Source organism: Mesoplodon mirus, assembly GCF_964341445.2.
Source record: "Mesoplodon mirus genome assembly, chromosome: 19".
NCBI classification, from domain to species: domain Eukaryota; kingdom Metazoa; phylum Chordata; class Mammalia; order Artiodactyla; family Ziphiidae; genus Mesoplodon; species Mesoplodon mirus.
This window is the reverse complement of record NC_138995.1, coordinates 17,619,604-17,633,811: the sequence shown is the minus strand read 5'-3', so window position 1 is coordinate 17,633,811 and position 14,208 is coordinate 17,619,604. Positions and strand designations below refer to the sequence as shown.

The following is a 14,208-nucleotide window of genomic DNA, read 5'->3' as shown; positions in this document are numbered from 1 at the left end:
GTTTTTGTTGCTCTTATTATATTTTTTATCATTAACAACACTCTTGATTTTTGGATGTTGTTTTTACCAGCAAGTTGCTGAACTATTCTTATGTTTTTCTTGGACTTCCTACATAGACAACCATTTCAACTGCAAATAACAAAGGTTTTTCTGTATTATTTTTGAATCCTTATTCCTCTTTTTTATTTTTTCTTATTGCATTGGGTTGGACTTCTAGGATGATGTTTAATAGCACAGAAAGGAAAACATCTTTGTCTTGTTTCATATTTTTATGAAATGTTTCTAATTTTTCAGCACTAACCATGATGTTTGCTGTAAGTTTGCTGTTGGTTTTTGGTAGATAGTTGTCTCCCATTATCTGTTTTATTCTTACAGTGATAGAACCCCAGATTTTTAGCTGATCATACAGCTACCCGAAATGCATACTATATTTCTCAGCTTCCCTTGCAGTTAGTAGATGTGGTTATCTCTAAGCGTCAGCCAAGAAGATATAATTATGTATCACACAGGGGTGGTACATGTCCTTGAAGGAAAGGGGAAATGCTCTCCCCCTTCCTTTTCCTCCTTTCTGTTGACAGGTATACCTTCTTCTTCTTCTTCTATTTATTTATTTGGTTGCGCCGGGTCTTAGTTGCAGCAGGTATGCTCCTTAGCTCTGTGGCTCTCAGGCTCCTTATTTGTGGTATGCGAACTCTTAGTTGCGGCATGCATGTGGGATCTAGTTCCCTGACCAGGGATCGAACCTGGGCCCCCTGCATTGGGAGCGCAGTCTCTTAACCACTGCACCACCAGGGAAGTCCCGACAGGTGTATCTCCTTGTTAGCTGATCTTTTGATGATCTTGGAGCTGTCATGCTAGCCAGGATCTCCCAGATTCACATGAGTAAGAAATAAACTCTTATCTTGTTTGAGCCACTGTTTCTGTTTTGTCATTTGCAGGTAAGTTTATCCTAATTAAACCTTTATTTGATAAGAGAAATTCCCTTTTATTCCTAGTTTGCTTAGAGCTTTTGTTTTACATCACGACTGAGTAATGAATACTACACAATGTTTTTTCTCCATTGATTGAGATGATCATAATTTTGTCTCCTTTACAGTATTCTTTCCACCTCACCTATAACATTTGTTTACCTTGTAACTTGTTTCTAACCAGGATAGGAAGATTGATTTTATTATTCTAGAACATAGATTAGAAAGATATGTTTCCTGCCTAATTATAAATATTTTGAAAGTTGGATGAGAATAAACAGATTAAGGGGCATAGAACTCTAAGTACTGTTAACATGGGATGAATTTCTTTAAATTGATTTGCTCATGTAATTAAAAACTTTAAAGAAATAGAAAGGAAAAAGATAAGACAAAGAGGAAAGACAATTCTTTATACATTTAAAATTTTATTTCAAATGATGTATTATGAATAACAGGAATTTTAAAAAGAAAAATCTGTAAAGCTGCCATCTCGGTGTAAGTATTCTTATTGTTGCCTACTATCTTTCAGTCCTTGTTCGTATACTGTTGGTTTTTGCGCTTATGATTTTAGTATAGAGACATTTTTTGCATTTTGAAAAGCTACTTATTTTTATAAAGTTTAGGTCCTTTAAGTTTCCATGTAAGAATAAACTACTGAACAACAATAAAAGTTCATAGAATAAGTGTCCCTTCCCACCTGAGTCACAGAATAAAAGAACTTATAGAACTGAAAGGAATTTTTTAACCTCATCTTTTGAAGGTTGATTTAAGTATTTTTTTCTATAAGATATTTATTTTATGGCAGGTTTGATAGAGTGCTCTCAAATCTTTAAATTCTTATATTTAGAATTATATTTATGCTGTCCAATCTTTGTGACAAACTCAGTTTAGGAAAGCCTGAATTTTTCAACACTTCATCAATTACAATAACCATTACTGATGACATTTGTGTTACAATATTACACTTCACAAAGTGCTTTTTCACAATTTAGCTCATTTTTTTCCTGTAATAACACTGTGAATGACAAAGGTACTATTATAAACCCATTTTGCAGAAGAGGAGATTGAGGCTTCAGAGTGTTTAAGAGATTTATGCATTTAATAAGTGGCAGATTAGAGACTCAAAACAAAATATTCTGCTTTTCCATCTGCACTAATCATTTTTGAGCTCCACCAAATCAGATAATGCCAGCCTTTTTTCAGTTTAGAGTAGAACAATAATTAATTAATGGGCCACACTTTCTCAGTTAAAAATTTTTCTCTGGGCTTCCCTGGTGGCGCAGTGGTTGAGAGTCCGCCTGCTGATGCAGGGGACACGGGTTCGTGCCCAGGTCCGGGAAGATCCCACATGCTGCGGAGCGGCTGGGCCCGTGAGCCATGGCTGCTGAGCCTGCGCGTCCGGAGTCTGTGCTCCGCGACGGGAGAGGCCACAACAGTGAGAGGCCCGCGTACCGCCAAAAAATATATATATATATTTTTCTCTGATGTGTTTTTCTTTTTTTAAAAAATTTATTTATTTATTTATTTATTTGTTTATTTATTTTTGGCTGCATTGGGTCTTCGTTGCTGCCCGCGGGCTTTCTCTAGTTGTGGTGAGCGGGGGCTACTCTTTGCTGCAGTCCACGGGCTTCTCATCGTGGTGGCTTCTCTTATTGCAGAGCACGGGCTCTAGGCGCACAGGCTTCAGTAGTTGTGGCAGGCGGGCTTCAGTAGTTGTGGCACACGGGCTCAGTAGTTGTGGCTTGTGGGCTCTAGAGCGCAGGCTCAGTAGTTGTGGCACACAGGCTTAGTTGCTCTGCGGCATGTAGGATCTTCCTGGACCAGGGCTCGAACCCGTGTCCCCTGCATTGGCAGGCGGACTCTGAACCACTGCGCCACCAGGGAACTCCCTGATGTGTTTTTCTTAACTGGATACCCCATGCTTGTCTGCACTAGATGCTGGAATAGGATGGTTTCTGATGTAGCATGAAGTTATGTGTTTTGTGATTTTAAGTTTCCCTATCAGCATTTCTGCAGTGTTTTGCAGAGAGCTCGGATTTCCAGGTGTTGAGCCACAGGAATATATTTTAAAATTGTTGCATTATGTTATGCTGAGTAAGCCCTCGAACCTGCAAGCCAAACACATTTTAGGTCCCAAAATAATGGTGAAAAGCTACTATGGACTTGCTTCATTCTCTCCTATTTCATACATTGTTTTTCCTTACTGCTCATCAAAGTAAAACTTATCGAGGGGTATATCCAAGGGAAATAATTAAGAAAAGGCTATAAATACAGATTTGCTACAAGGATGATCATCTCAGTGGTATTTACAAACGTTTTCAAGAAAGGAAATAAACTAAATGACAAAAGTAAGTGATTGGCCTGCCTGCCAACGCAGGGGACACAGGTTCCAGCCCTGGTCGGGGTAGATCCTATGTGCTGCGGATCAACTAAGCCCGTGAGCCACAACTACTGAGCCTGCACTCTAGAGCCTGCGAGCCACAACTACTGAGCCCATGTGCCACAACTACTGAAGCCCGCACGCCTAGAGCCCGTGCTCCACAACAGGAGAAGCCACCGCAATGAGAAGCCCGTGCACCACAATGGAGAGTAGCTCCCTCTCGCCACAACTAGAGAAAGCCCATGTGCAGCAATGAAGACCAATGCAGCCAAAAATAAATAAATAAATAAATAAATAAAATAAGAATTAAAAAAAAAAAGTGAGTGATTGGCTAATAAATTAAGATTGATTCTACAGTCAAGTACTCCTTTGCCATCACACATTATTAAAATACTCCTTTGCCATCACACATTATTAAAAATATTTATTGATGTGTACTGATGTCCACAGTTACATCAGGAAGGCAGGATAATAGTATACATAGTGTAGTCAATTTTTGTATATAGAATGCAAATATACATAGAAAATTTCCAGGAAGATATATGGTATGTGATCGTCTCTATGTGGTGGTTTAGGAGTTTTTGACTAATTATTATTTATTACTTTCTTATTTATATTTTCTGCTATTATTTTTGGTTTTTACAATGAACACATATTGTTTTAGCAGTATAAAACCCCCACATAACTTTTTTTTAATTAAAAAAAAGAAACAATCCACTCAGCCCTGTATAAAGCATTGGCGAACATGTTACCTACTACGTTCTGTGAACTTAGAGAGTGAAGGGGGAGGACATGGCTGTGTACAGAATTTAATTTAGATATAAGAAGAATTTCCTGAAGGTAAGACCTTTAATCTGTTAAAATGGTAAGGGTCTAGAGAATTCCCTGGTGGTCCAGTGGTTAGGACTTGGTGCTTTCACTGCGTGGGCCCGGGTTCAATTTGATCCCTAGTCAGGGAACTAAGATCCTGCAAGCCACGTGGCAAAAAAACCCACAAAAAACAAAAAACAGTAAGGGTCTAGGTGAAACACTTAGGTGAAGGGAGGTGATTAGGGTGCTGATTCCTGAGGCTGACCTGAATGTACAATGCTGGAGAGGATTTACAGGTAGAAAATCAAGGGCTTTCTAAAGCTGGCTTCCTAGGATACAAATTTCCTTGGTAATGACCCTGAGATGCAGTCAGTTAACAAGCATGCATTGAGGACAGGAGTTCTGAGGAGAGAAAAGACATAGAAATTCAGATTTCAATTATTCATTCATTCAGCCATTATTGATTGCTCTCTACAAACACCGCATTGTGCTAAGTGTTGGGCTCTGTTCTTTACGAGTTTACAATTTAGTTGGAGAGACAAAAGATGAGGCTCTAAATCATTTGAGAAGTACTGGAAACTATGAAGGAAAAATCAGAGAACTTAGTTCAATGAAAGAAGACATCAGAATAGTTGAGCTGGGTGGGAATAGGCTTCCTGAAGATTGAAATTTAAAAGTTGAAGTTTCACAGAAGAAAAAATAAATGTGAAGGGTTTTTCAACTAACAATCTGATATCTCACGTGTATCTACGGTCTTTTCATTTATGAGATGTACCGCTACTTCTCCAAAATTTGAGATTTTTAAAATGTGCTCCCTTTATGCAAAATATTTAGCTCTTTTGCATTAAGAAAGGATTAGAGGGAATTCCCTGGCGGTCCAGTGGTTAGGACTCTGCGCTTTCACTGCCCAAGGTGCGGGTTCAATCTCTTGTCAGGGAACTAAGATCCCACAAGCCGCATGGCACGGTGAAAAAAGAAAAAAGGATTATGTAATACGAAGTAGAAAGAAGATTAGAATTACAGAATTTCAGAGAGGGAGGTTACCTTTGCTATTATGCAGTCTGCAGCAGGCGCTGTAATTGTCTGTAAATGTCTACCCAACATCTGTTCTCCCCCTCTTCCTTGCCACCTGACCCCCAATTGTGTTCAGAGAGCATCAGTGTAGCCATCTAATGTACCTACACATTTCCCAGCCTTCTTTTAGCTGGGATGACCATATGACACAATCCTGCCCAGTGACATGTAAGTAGAACCCACCGTGTGGGTGTTCCAGGGACCAGATTTGTTCCTTTTGCCCTTTACCCTTCCACTTTCCTCTCGCCTAGAATGCAGACAGGATGCCTGGAGGTGACAGCCATCTTACAAACATGAGAACAAGGGCCCAAATCTCAAACCTTAGCAGAGGAGAAAGCCTGTGTGCCTGATGGCATCGTGGGACTTCAAGACTAGCCCTGGATTGCCTAATCCAGACTCCTTGCACGAGAAAAATAAAACCTGTGAGCCACTGGTGTGTGTTACTAGCATCCAAACACAATGCCTGCCTGATAAATAATCTAACCCACTTATTTCACAGAGAGGAGACAAAGGCCCAAGAAAAGTTCCATAAACTTGGGCAGATTGTATCAAGTTAAGACGTTCTCACTTTGAAGTGACAGAAAACCCAATCCCAAACCTCTTAAGAGAAAAAAAAAAAAAAAAGGAATTTATCAATTCAGATCATTGAAGTCAGGCGTGGCTTCCTCCAGAGACTCAAATGACTTTTTCAGGTTCTGTTTTTCCTCTCTCTCCACCTCTTGGCAATGCTTCCTCTGCTCCCTCCACTTCAGACAGGCTCTTTCCTCTTTGTGGTGAGGTGTTGCCAGCTGCTCCAGCCTTACCCCACCCAGGATTAAGTCCAGAGGGAAAGCCAAAACTCCTCCCTGGAGGAAAGTCACACTACTCAGGAGAAGTGTGACTGCCTGCTGGGCATTCCAAAAGTGCACATCCTCTGCTTAGTATGTGCTTAGAACTAGAACTTAGAGGACTCCTGGTTCCGAGTCAGTTCACTTGCCACTTCATCAAATAGCCTCTGATAGACTTATCATAAACAGGTGTGTGCATCCATGAGAAATACATATCTGTCAGATATTTCCTTGGATCATGTGATTACATGCTCCTTAGGTAGGTTTTGACCACTGAGGTATGTGAACACTGCAGAGAAAATACCAAGTCTATCTAGAAGCAATGAGAACTCTAAAGGTGGCCCCCAACTCTGCAGACAAAGTCAGATTTGGGGCTGAGGGTGAACCTGCTCAAGAGCAGTGATACAGGTTACATCTTCCTCTTTCCCTCTGGAGGGAAATCTACTAGATCAACCCTCCATGGGTTTTTCTCTCTGTTTTTCTCTTCCTGAATTTCCCCCCTTTTCATATCTCTTGCACCCAAAAAGGATACTTATTTAATAACTATAAAGGGCAGATGATCTATTTGTTCCCTATGGCTCCAGTTCAGACAATCAGGGCTAAGTTCAGAGTTCCCTTAGCCTGTTTTTTACCTGGCTTTTAAATGCTTTTGGTCTAGGCCTTACAGAGTAAACCTTAGGTCCATTATTACCCAAGTCTTCCGTGAATGGATGGTTTGCAAACTGATCCTCTTTAAAGACATCATGGCTGCTTTTTATTTCCACAAGCCTTTTTTTTTTTTTTCTTTTTTTCGGAAGAATTGTTGGCCTTTAGGATTCTTGAAATTCTTCCACATGCAGTTACTCTGAAAGCAAGCATTTAAAGGCTTAAATGTTAATGCTGAAGTATGTTTAGAGTGAAAATTGGGAATGCAAGCTCATGTAGATTTGTTTCTTATCAGTTTACTCTTTTACTGAGTTTCAGCAAGTTGTGTTTACTTGGATTTCCTACTGGTAGGAAGTAAATCCAGGATAATTTCTTTTCTGGTTAGAGTTTTTGCTGCTCTAGATAACTAAGTATAAAGTCTCTTGGGGTAATTCATGTTTAGTGGTGTTTGCATGTCTGTTAAATATTTTTTCGATAGGTTAATTTATTGGGTTCCAACGATGAAGAAACTATTGGTGGATATTTCAAACCTTTGTCCCATTATCTCCTTTTCTTGAATATTCTCAGAATTTCTCTCTCCCTCACTCAACATTTAAGCAGTTTTGAGTTCCTCTAATTCTACTTTCACGATATATACTACACAACGCCTTCTTTCCATTTTTTTCAGACTCTTCTCTTTAGGGCCTCATTCACTCTTGCCTGGGTTCTCTTTCCAGGCTCTCAGATGCCAATTTGCTCTCCACACTGCTGCCTCTGTTATTTACTTAAAATAGAGCTCCGGGCAGGTCATTTCCCTCCTCAAAAACTTTCAATGGCCCCCCAGTGCCTATAGGATAAAGAACAAAATCCTTGGCATAATGTTTAAGGCCTTTCACCTCTGCCCTTTTCTTTTCTTTTTTTTTTTTTTTTTTAAATTTATTTATTTATTTTTGGCTGTGTTGGGTCTTCGTTTCTGTGCGAGGGCTTTCTCCAGTTGCAGCGAGCGGAGGCCACTCTTCATCGCGGTGCGCGGGCCTCTCACCGTCACGGCCTCTCCCGTTGTGGAGCACAGGCTCCAGACGCGCAGGCTCAGTAGTTGTGGCTCACGGGCTTAGTTGCTCTGCGGCATGTGGGATCTTCCCAGACCAGGGCTCGAACCTGTGTCCCCTGCACTGGCAGGCAGATTCTCAACCACTGTGCCACCAGGGAAGCCCACCTCTGCCCTTTTCTTACTTTTTTAGTTTCTCCTTTCATTCTATCCATCTCTGTACCCAGTGTCAAACTCCTATTAAAATATCTACAAATGGCTTATTAGAGAGTTTGTTTCATTCTGTCTTGGCGCTACATTATGTGCTCACAATCAGTTATAAGTTATTTAGGGCAAGGATGTGTTTTATTTTGATCTTCTTAGAGACTGTACAACCAGTGTTCACAATATATTAGAGAGGGATCCATGAATGTAATTTACTGTGATAATTGCTATACTAACAGTTTGAACAAAATGCTATGGGAGCCCAGAGGGGAGAAAAATTAATATTGCTTGGAAGGGTTCAGGATGAATTCACAGGTGAACTAATATCCGAGCTGGACTTGGAAGGATAAGTAGGATTTTTACAGGTAGAGAAACTGAATGAATAAATAAATGAATGTTCTCTCTAAGCCTCATATTTTATAATTAGATTCTAACACCTGTGGGTAGATCCCTTGTGTGTCGCTTCCCATGTCTGGAGCGGTCCACATTTCTCTATTCGGCTGAAACAAATGTTTCTTAGGTGGAATATATTATTTCTAAAGTCAGTCTAGTTTATCCAATAACTTCAACTTAGCCCTTTAATTCTGGAGCTTAGTTGTGGATGACCAATTCAACTATTTTATCATTGCATCCTTAACCTAAGTATTTAGCCATAATCCTCAGCAAAGCTGAAAAAAAAAGACACTCTGCTTCTTTGACCATCTACTGACAAAGTCCAATGAAGCCCAGGTATTTCTTGGAATATTTGTATCAACACATGATAGCTGTGATGCATCACAATGTAAACATTTGTATGTTACAACTTTGCTCTGAAATTATCTAGCCTCTTTTAACCACTTTAGGAAATTGGGGTTGGAGTAAAGAGATATCAGCTGTGGGGTATAGCAGGCAGAGGAGAAAGAGTGATGTGTTAGGTGACATTCCTTCCTTTTCCCCTCTATCAGCTAAGAAAGCAAAAGGATAATTTATTTCTAGATACCTGTACAGAACTCTTGCTTAGCACCTGTCACAATGTGAGTTTGTTTACTTACAGGTCATCTCCCTCATCAGGCTGAGAGTAAACTTCTCATATTCGTCTCTGTAAAAATCTTCGTGTTTCCTGTATCTAGCGTAGTTCCAGGAGCCCATGTGTGGAAAGAGGGAAGAATGGATTTAATTCATATGGAGGAATGTTTTTTCATCTTTTCCAGGTTATGGATTTCTTTTTAAGAAAGCTTATGAATGTTAAAGACTTTCATCCCAAAGAAAGAGATGTATGTAGGTACACAGTTGCAAAAATTTGTATACAAGTTTAGGGAGATCACAGATGTCTTGAAGAACATGGACCTCAGGTTAAAACTCCATGAATTGAGAGAGGGTAATGGCAAATTGTAAAACCACTTCTAATTTGTACTCTTGGTCAAACTAATATTACAGCTGAGGTAGGGTTACTAGACTCAATATATATTATAATTAGATGTGGAAAGAGCACCATAGCAAACATAGGTGGTGGTATCAAGACCAGTGTGAATAAGAACTTGTGCAGTTTGCATAAGTCTAACCTGCCTACTGTTGGGATGGGATGACCTAGAGATGTCTTCCTTTCTTGGTTTAATTCACTCAGGGGTTTCTATTTTCCCATTAAAATTTCTCCTCCCTAATCCACCCTTTGAATCCCTCTGGCATTTACCTCCTTTCTCACTGCTAAGTCCGCTGGATTCAAACTGATTGCACTGTATCTCAGGACTTGCAATCATTCTAGATCTTGAGAGACTTTTGTTTCCATGAGACTTCAAATGAAAACTCCGACTCAGACCAACCAACTCATAAAGTGCCAAAGTACTTCATCAAAGTGAATTAGATGCTTGATTATCAGATTTGGGCACTTTGAAAGATGTAAGAAGTGAGAATATTCTTAACTCAATGGCAAAACTATGGAAACAAATTTCGTCTTCAGAAATATTTGCTAGAACACGTTCTAAGGGTGAAAATTGACACATAAACACAATCAAATAAGAATTTGGTTACAATTTTAGCACAAATTTAGTCACTGCTATTTCCCACCACTATCAATTCTCCATTATCTTTAAAAAAATATTTATTTATTTATTTTTGGCTGCGTTGGGTTTTCATTGCTGCGTGCAGCCTTTCTCTAGTTGCAGTGAGCAGGGGCTGCTCTTTGTTGCAGTGCACAGGCTTCTCATTGCGGGGGCTTCTCTTGTTGTGGAGCACAGGCTCTAGTCACGTAGGCTTCAGTAGTTGTGGCTTGTGGGCTCAGGAGTTGTGGCCTGCGGGCTCTAGAGCGCAGGCTCAGTAGTTGTGGCACATGGGCTTAGTTGCTCCACGGCATGTGGGATCTTCCCAGACCAGGGATCGAACCCGTGTCCCCTGCATTGGCAGGCAGATTCTTAACCATTGCGCCACCAGGGCAGTTCCAATTCTCCATTATTAAGGAGTGTTCCCAAGGTGGGGCAAAGATAATTTGTGGTCTAAACGTTTTTTTGGTCTATGACTCGAATCTCTCTAGAAATTTTCCTTTCAGGTTTCGTGTTTGTTTAGCAGGTTCTCTACAATGTACATGTGACTAAAATTATTTCAACAGCCTTAATTGTATTACAATGATGAAGATTCTGTAGATCTTGTGACAACACATTCCTCTGTTCTGTATGAGTTTGTTTAATTCCTTTTCAGTGGTTGATATTTGAACCTCTTTCATTGAGAGCAGATCCAGCTACACAATTCACTAAGGGCCTAAACAGGTCCAGGAGGGGTTAAAGAACACACCATCAATATAAGAACTGCCACTCTATTGCACAATTTACACAACCTTGTAGTTGAATCTGGGCTTCTTGTGACTTTTTAATAAAATAACTACGGAATGTGATACAACAATTGGGAAGTAACGTAAAGAAATTCTACAAACTACTAAATCTGCTTTATGTTTTGTTCCATGACTATTGTAATTTTCAGTGAGAGGAGATTTCCAAAGTTTATATGCTTAAAGTTTTACTTTTCGTTGTGCATAAAGTTTTATGAAGGTATACGATTTGGTGATAGGGTGGTTTTTAAAATATAAAATAAGATTATTTCCAATATCATATAGAAGGGGAAGCAAATGAGATATTTATGACCAGAGAAGGAAATATCATTGGAACTTGAGGTAGCATGTAATTTACTAAAGACACAATGATCAGATAGTTATTTTTGGTAACCCTGAATATCAGGAAGATCATATTGTATTTTGTGATCAGAGCAGAGCAAACACTGTTTACTAATGAATTATGTGTGTTTTCAGTCACTGAAAATTTAAGTACAAACGGAAAATCTGGGTCTCTGTGCTATTGCGAAGCAAGACCATGAGAACTATCCATTTAAGCACTTTTTCCAAAAAATGTATCTCTGTAAAAGGATGGGAGGTGGAGTTAACCATTGAATTTTCAAATATTCATTTAGATATAGTCTCTGCTTGATGCAGGGTTTGATGGAGTGGGGCCTGAGCTTAAAGAATCCCTGGAATTCACAGTCTAGGTCAAGTCACTCTTTGGGAGACCCTTTGCTCTTACTTAATCAGGGGAAATCTGATTAACATAAACAACAAAGCATCAGTCCTGGGGAAAAAAAAAATCACAAAAGGGCAGAGAAGTGTTGAGGGAAAGGGGAAGGAAGAGGCCTTGCCAATTCTTGACTTGTTAATTAGAGTCAGAACAGCAATGGGGATTTCCTATACCCTAAGTTTGTTGAATGATTACATAGGTCTGGGGAAGAGGGATACTCAGAGTGACTCACCCCATTTTTTTTTTTTGTATTGGGGTTTTGCCTGGTGCATTGCAATTTCCTCTCCTCACATTATATATTGACTAATGGAGGGGGGAGGTCTCCAACAGGTGTTTACACCTACTCAGATTCAAAAGCTTTGGCCTAGGCTTTAGCCCGTTGGGCAATGTGGGGTTTGAATCTTCCTCTCTTAAATGAGTGGGACTCGGACCAGTTTTGAAGGGACTTCTATTGGGACTTGTTACAACAGCGTACAGTGGTGATGTAGATTTGAGGACAGTTTCTTGTTCTGCTTTGCCATCTTGGGGTGGTTCTGAAAAGCTTTCTTACCTCTGACAGGAAGAAAATGTTCACAGGGTTGATTACTACACAGAATGCAGTAAAGGGAACTGGGCAACCTGACTCCGATGTTCAGATGGAAAGATAGGTAGACTCCGATGACACCAGTTGAAATTCTAGGTCTGCGGGTAAAGCTTTGCAGAGGGACCCACCCCAGAGACATCTGCACAGGGGCCTCCTTTGCTGAGAGCTTCTCCCCCATCCCTGCCACTCCAAGTCCAGATGAACTGCTCAAATTCCTAGGGGAAAGCCTCTATAAATTGTGTGTGTGTATTCATATGTATGCATAACACTAATTTTGAAGCTTTGTAACTATCTTTGTAGATAAAATAAGAGAAACTTATAAAACTTATAAACTAACTCAAATAGCTTAAAAATGTTGCCCCAGTGACCGCTGGCATCAATATTATACACAAGATTAAAATTCCCAAGTAGCATACCCTGCACTCCAATTGATATTTTAATAACTTGATTAAAAATTTCTCAGAAGTCTATTAGAGTCAGGAAACGGTCTGCGGTGTAGGTGAGGATTTTCAGTTTTTGCAACGGAAACTTTTGGCCGCCATGAACAGAATAGCAAAAACTCAAATGTGTTCTTCCCCCATCCTTGCCTAGTCCAAAGGTAAAAAAATGAAAACCGTTTGGAAGAATGGTTTTTAAGTTTGCTTTTTTCCTCTACAACAGTCACGTGGATTAATATGATTCAATTTTTAAATCGACTTTTATCTCCCACACCGAATAAACCCGGCCATCCCAGCACAATCAGAAAGACTTAAAAAAAAATTTTTTTTTTCAGCCCCTAAAGGTTGGGGGAGGGGGGAGAGAAAAAAGGGGAAGGGCAAAGGTAAGGGGAAAGGGTACTTTAATTAAAAAACAACCAATAACGCGAGGTCTTCAAGATATGGTCCGTCATTTCCTAATTAAGAAATGAGTTTGACAGCCTTTTGACCAACTCAATTCAGACATTGCTATGCAAACCCCAAAGGGGTGGTGGCTGTGCAAGCGACGACACTCCATTCCTCTGCGAGACCCCAAGCCTGCCCACCCAGGACGTTCCGGCTCTGGGGTCTTTCCCCTCTTCTCGCAGACGCGTCGGCTCCCCCCCCTCCCCAGGTCTATCTCCTCCTACGCTCAGCTCGGCGCTGGGCCGGCCGCCTTCGGCTCGCCGCCACCAGGTCGGTGCAAATACTTTTTCCCTCCCCGGGGCCCCAGGCGCGGACACCTCCCAGCCTCCCTCCCCCCCTGCCGGCGGGGCCTTTTCCCTGCTCGGGAACAGCAGCCCCAGGCCGCTGTTCGCAGGAAGCGAAGCCCTTGTTGATGCTGTTCCGTGGTGCGCCGCTCCGCCCTCCGGCGCCGCCCGGGCTCTTCCCCGCTCTGGGGCGCCCCCCCCCTCCGCGCCTGCGCAGTGCCCCGCGGGAGGCGGGGCTCAGATTCCTGTCAGCGGCGGCGGCGGCGGCGGCGGCGGCGGTGGCGGCAGCGACCGTCAGTTTTCGCTGAGGAGAAGCACGAAACGGACCCGTTGGCTCTCCCCCTCCCTTTCCCCGCCCTGAACCCCCCTCCTGGCTCGCCGAAAATTAGTCTCCGTGGAGTTTCCCCTCCACCCCGCCTCCGTTTCCTCGGTCCTCGGCTCGGTGGAAGTCACTGCCCTCGAAGAGGAGGCAGCGGCAGCCGCCCTCGCCTGCCGCCCCCGGTTCGGTGCCCGCGGTCCCGGAGAGGAGGTGCCGCCGCCACCGCCGCTCCACCCCTCCCGCTGCCCTCGGGCCGGGCTGGGTCGAGCTGCGATGCCCTCGGACTTCATCTCATTGCTCAGCGCGGACCTAGACCTGGAGTCGCCCAAGTCCCTGTACTCGCGAGGTGAGTCAGGCTGGGGGCTGGGGCGTGGGGGCGGGGAGGCCCGGTCCCGCGGAGCCGGAGGGGTCCCGGTCGGGGGCGGCTGCCGAGCCCCTGCCGGGATGGCCTGTCTTGCGGGGGTGGGGAGAGGCCGAGGAGGTCGGGGGTTGGTGGAAGGGGCCCGGGAGGAGTGGCGGCCCCTCCCCCGCGGAGCCGCCGGCTGCACGGGGCCCGAATGCCGTCGGCCCCCGGGTCTCTGCGGACCCGGTGGCTCTGAGCGCTCCTCGGCGGTCGGTCCCCGCCACCCTCCTCGAGCGGCCGGCCCTGGCCTCCCCGGCTCGGGGATCACCC

The 14,208-nt window shown here is 42.6% G+C and overlaps 1 protein-coding gene across 9 annotated transcripts in view; it reads left to right on the top strand.

The window, feature by feature from the left end:
• The window catches only part of NFAT5 (nuclear factor of activated T cells 5), a 207,033-nt gene that overhangs the window by 58,209 nt on the left and 134,616 nt on the right, over positions 1 to 14,208 (top strand). For 3 of the 9 annotated variants that reach the window (XM_082606976.1, XM_082606975.1, XM_082606969.1), the window contains exon 1: positions 13,488 to 13,881. The exons of 4 other annotated variants lie outside the window; for them this stretch is intronic. In XM_082606976.1, the coding sequence (XP_082463102.1) occupies positions 13,809 to 13,881 (73 nt within the window). In that variant the 5' untranslated portion in view covers positions 13,488 to 13,808. Of the gene's footprint in view, positions 1 to 13,486; positions 13,882 to 14,208 lie in introns of those variants that run through there. 2 more of the 9 variants (XM_082606974.1, XM_082606978.1) reach the window with 2 other exon arrangements.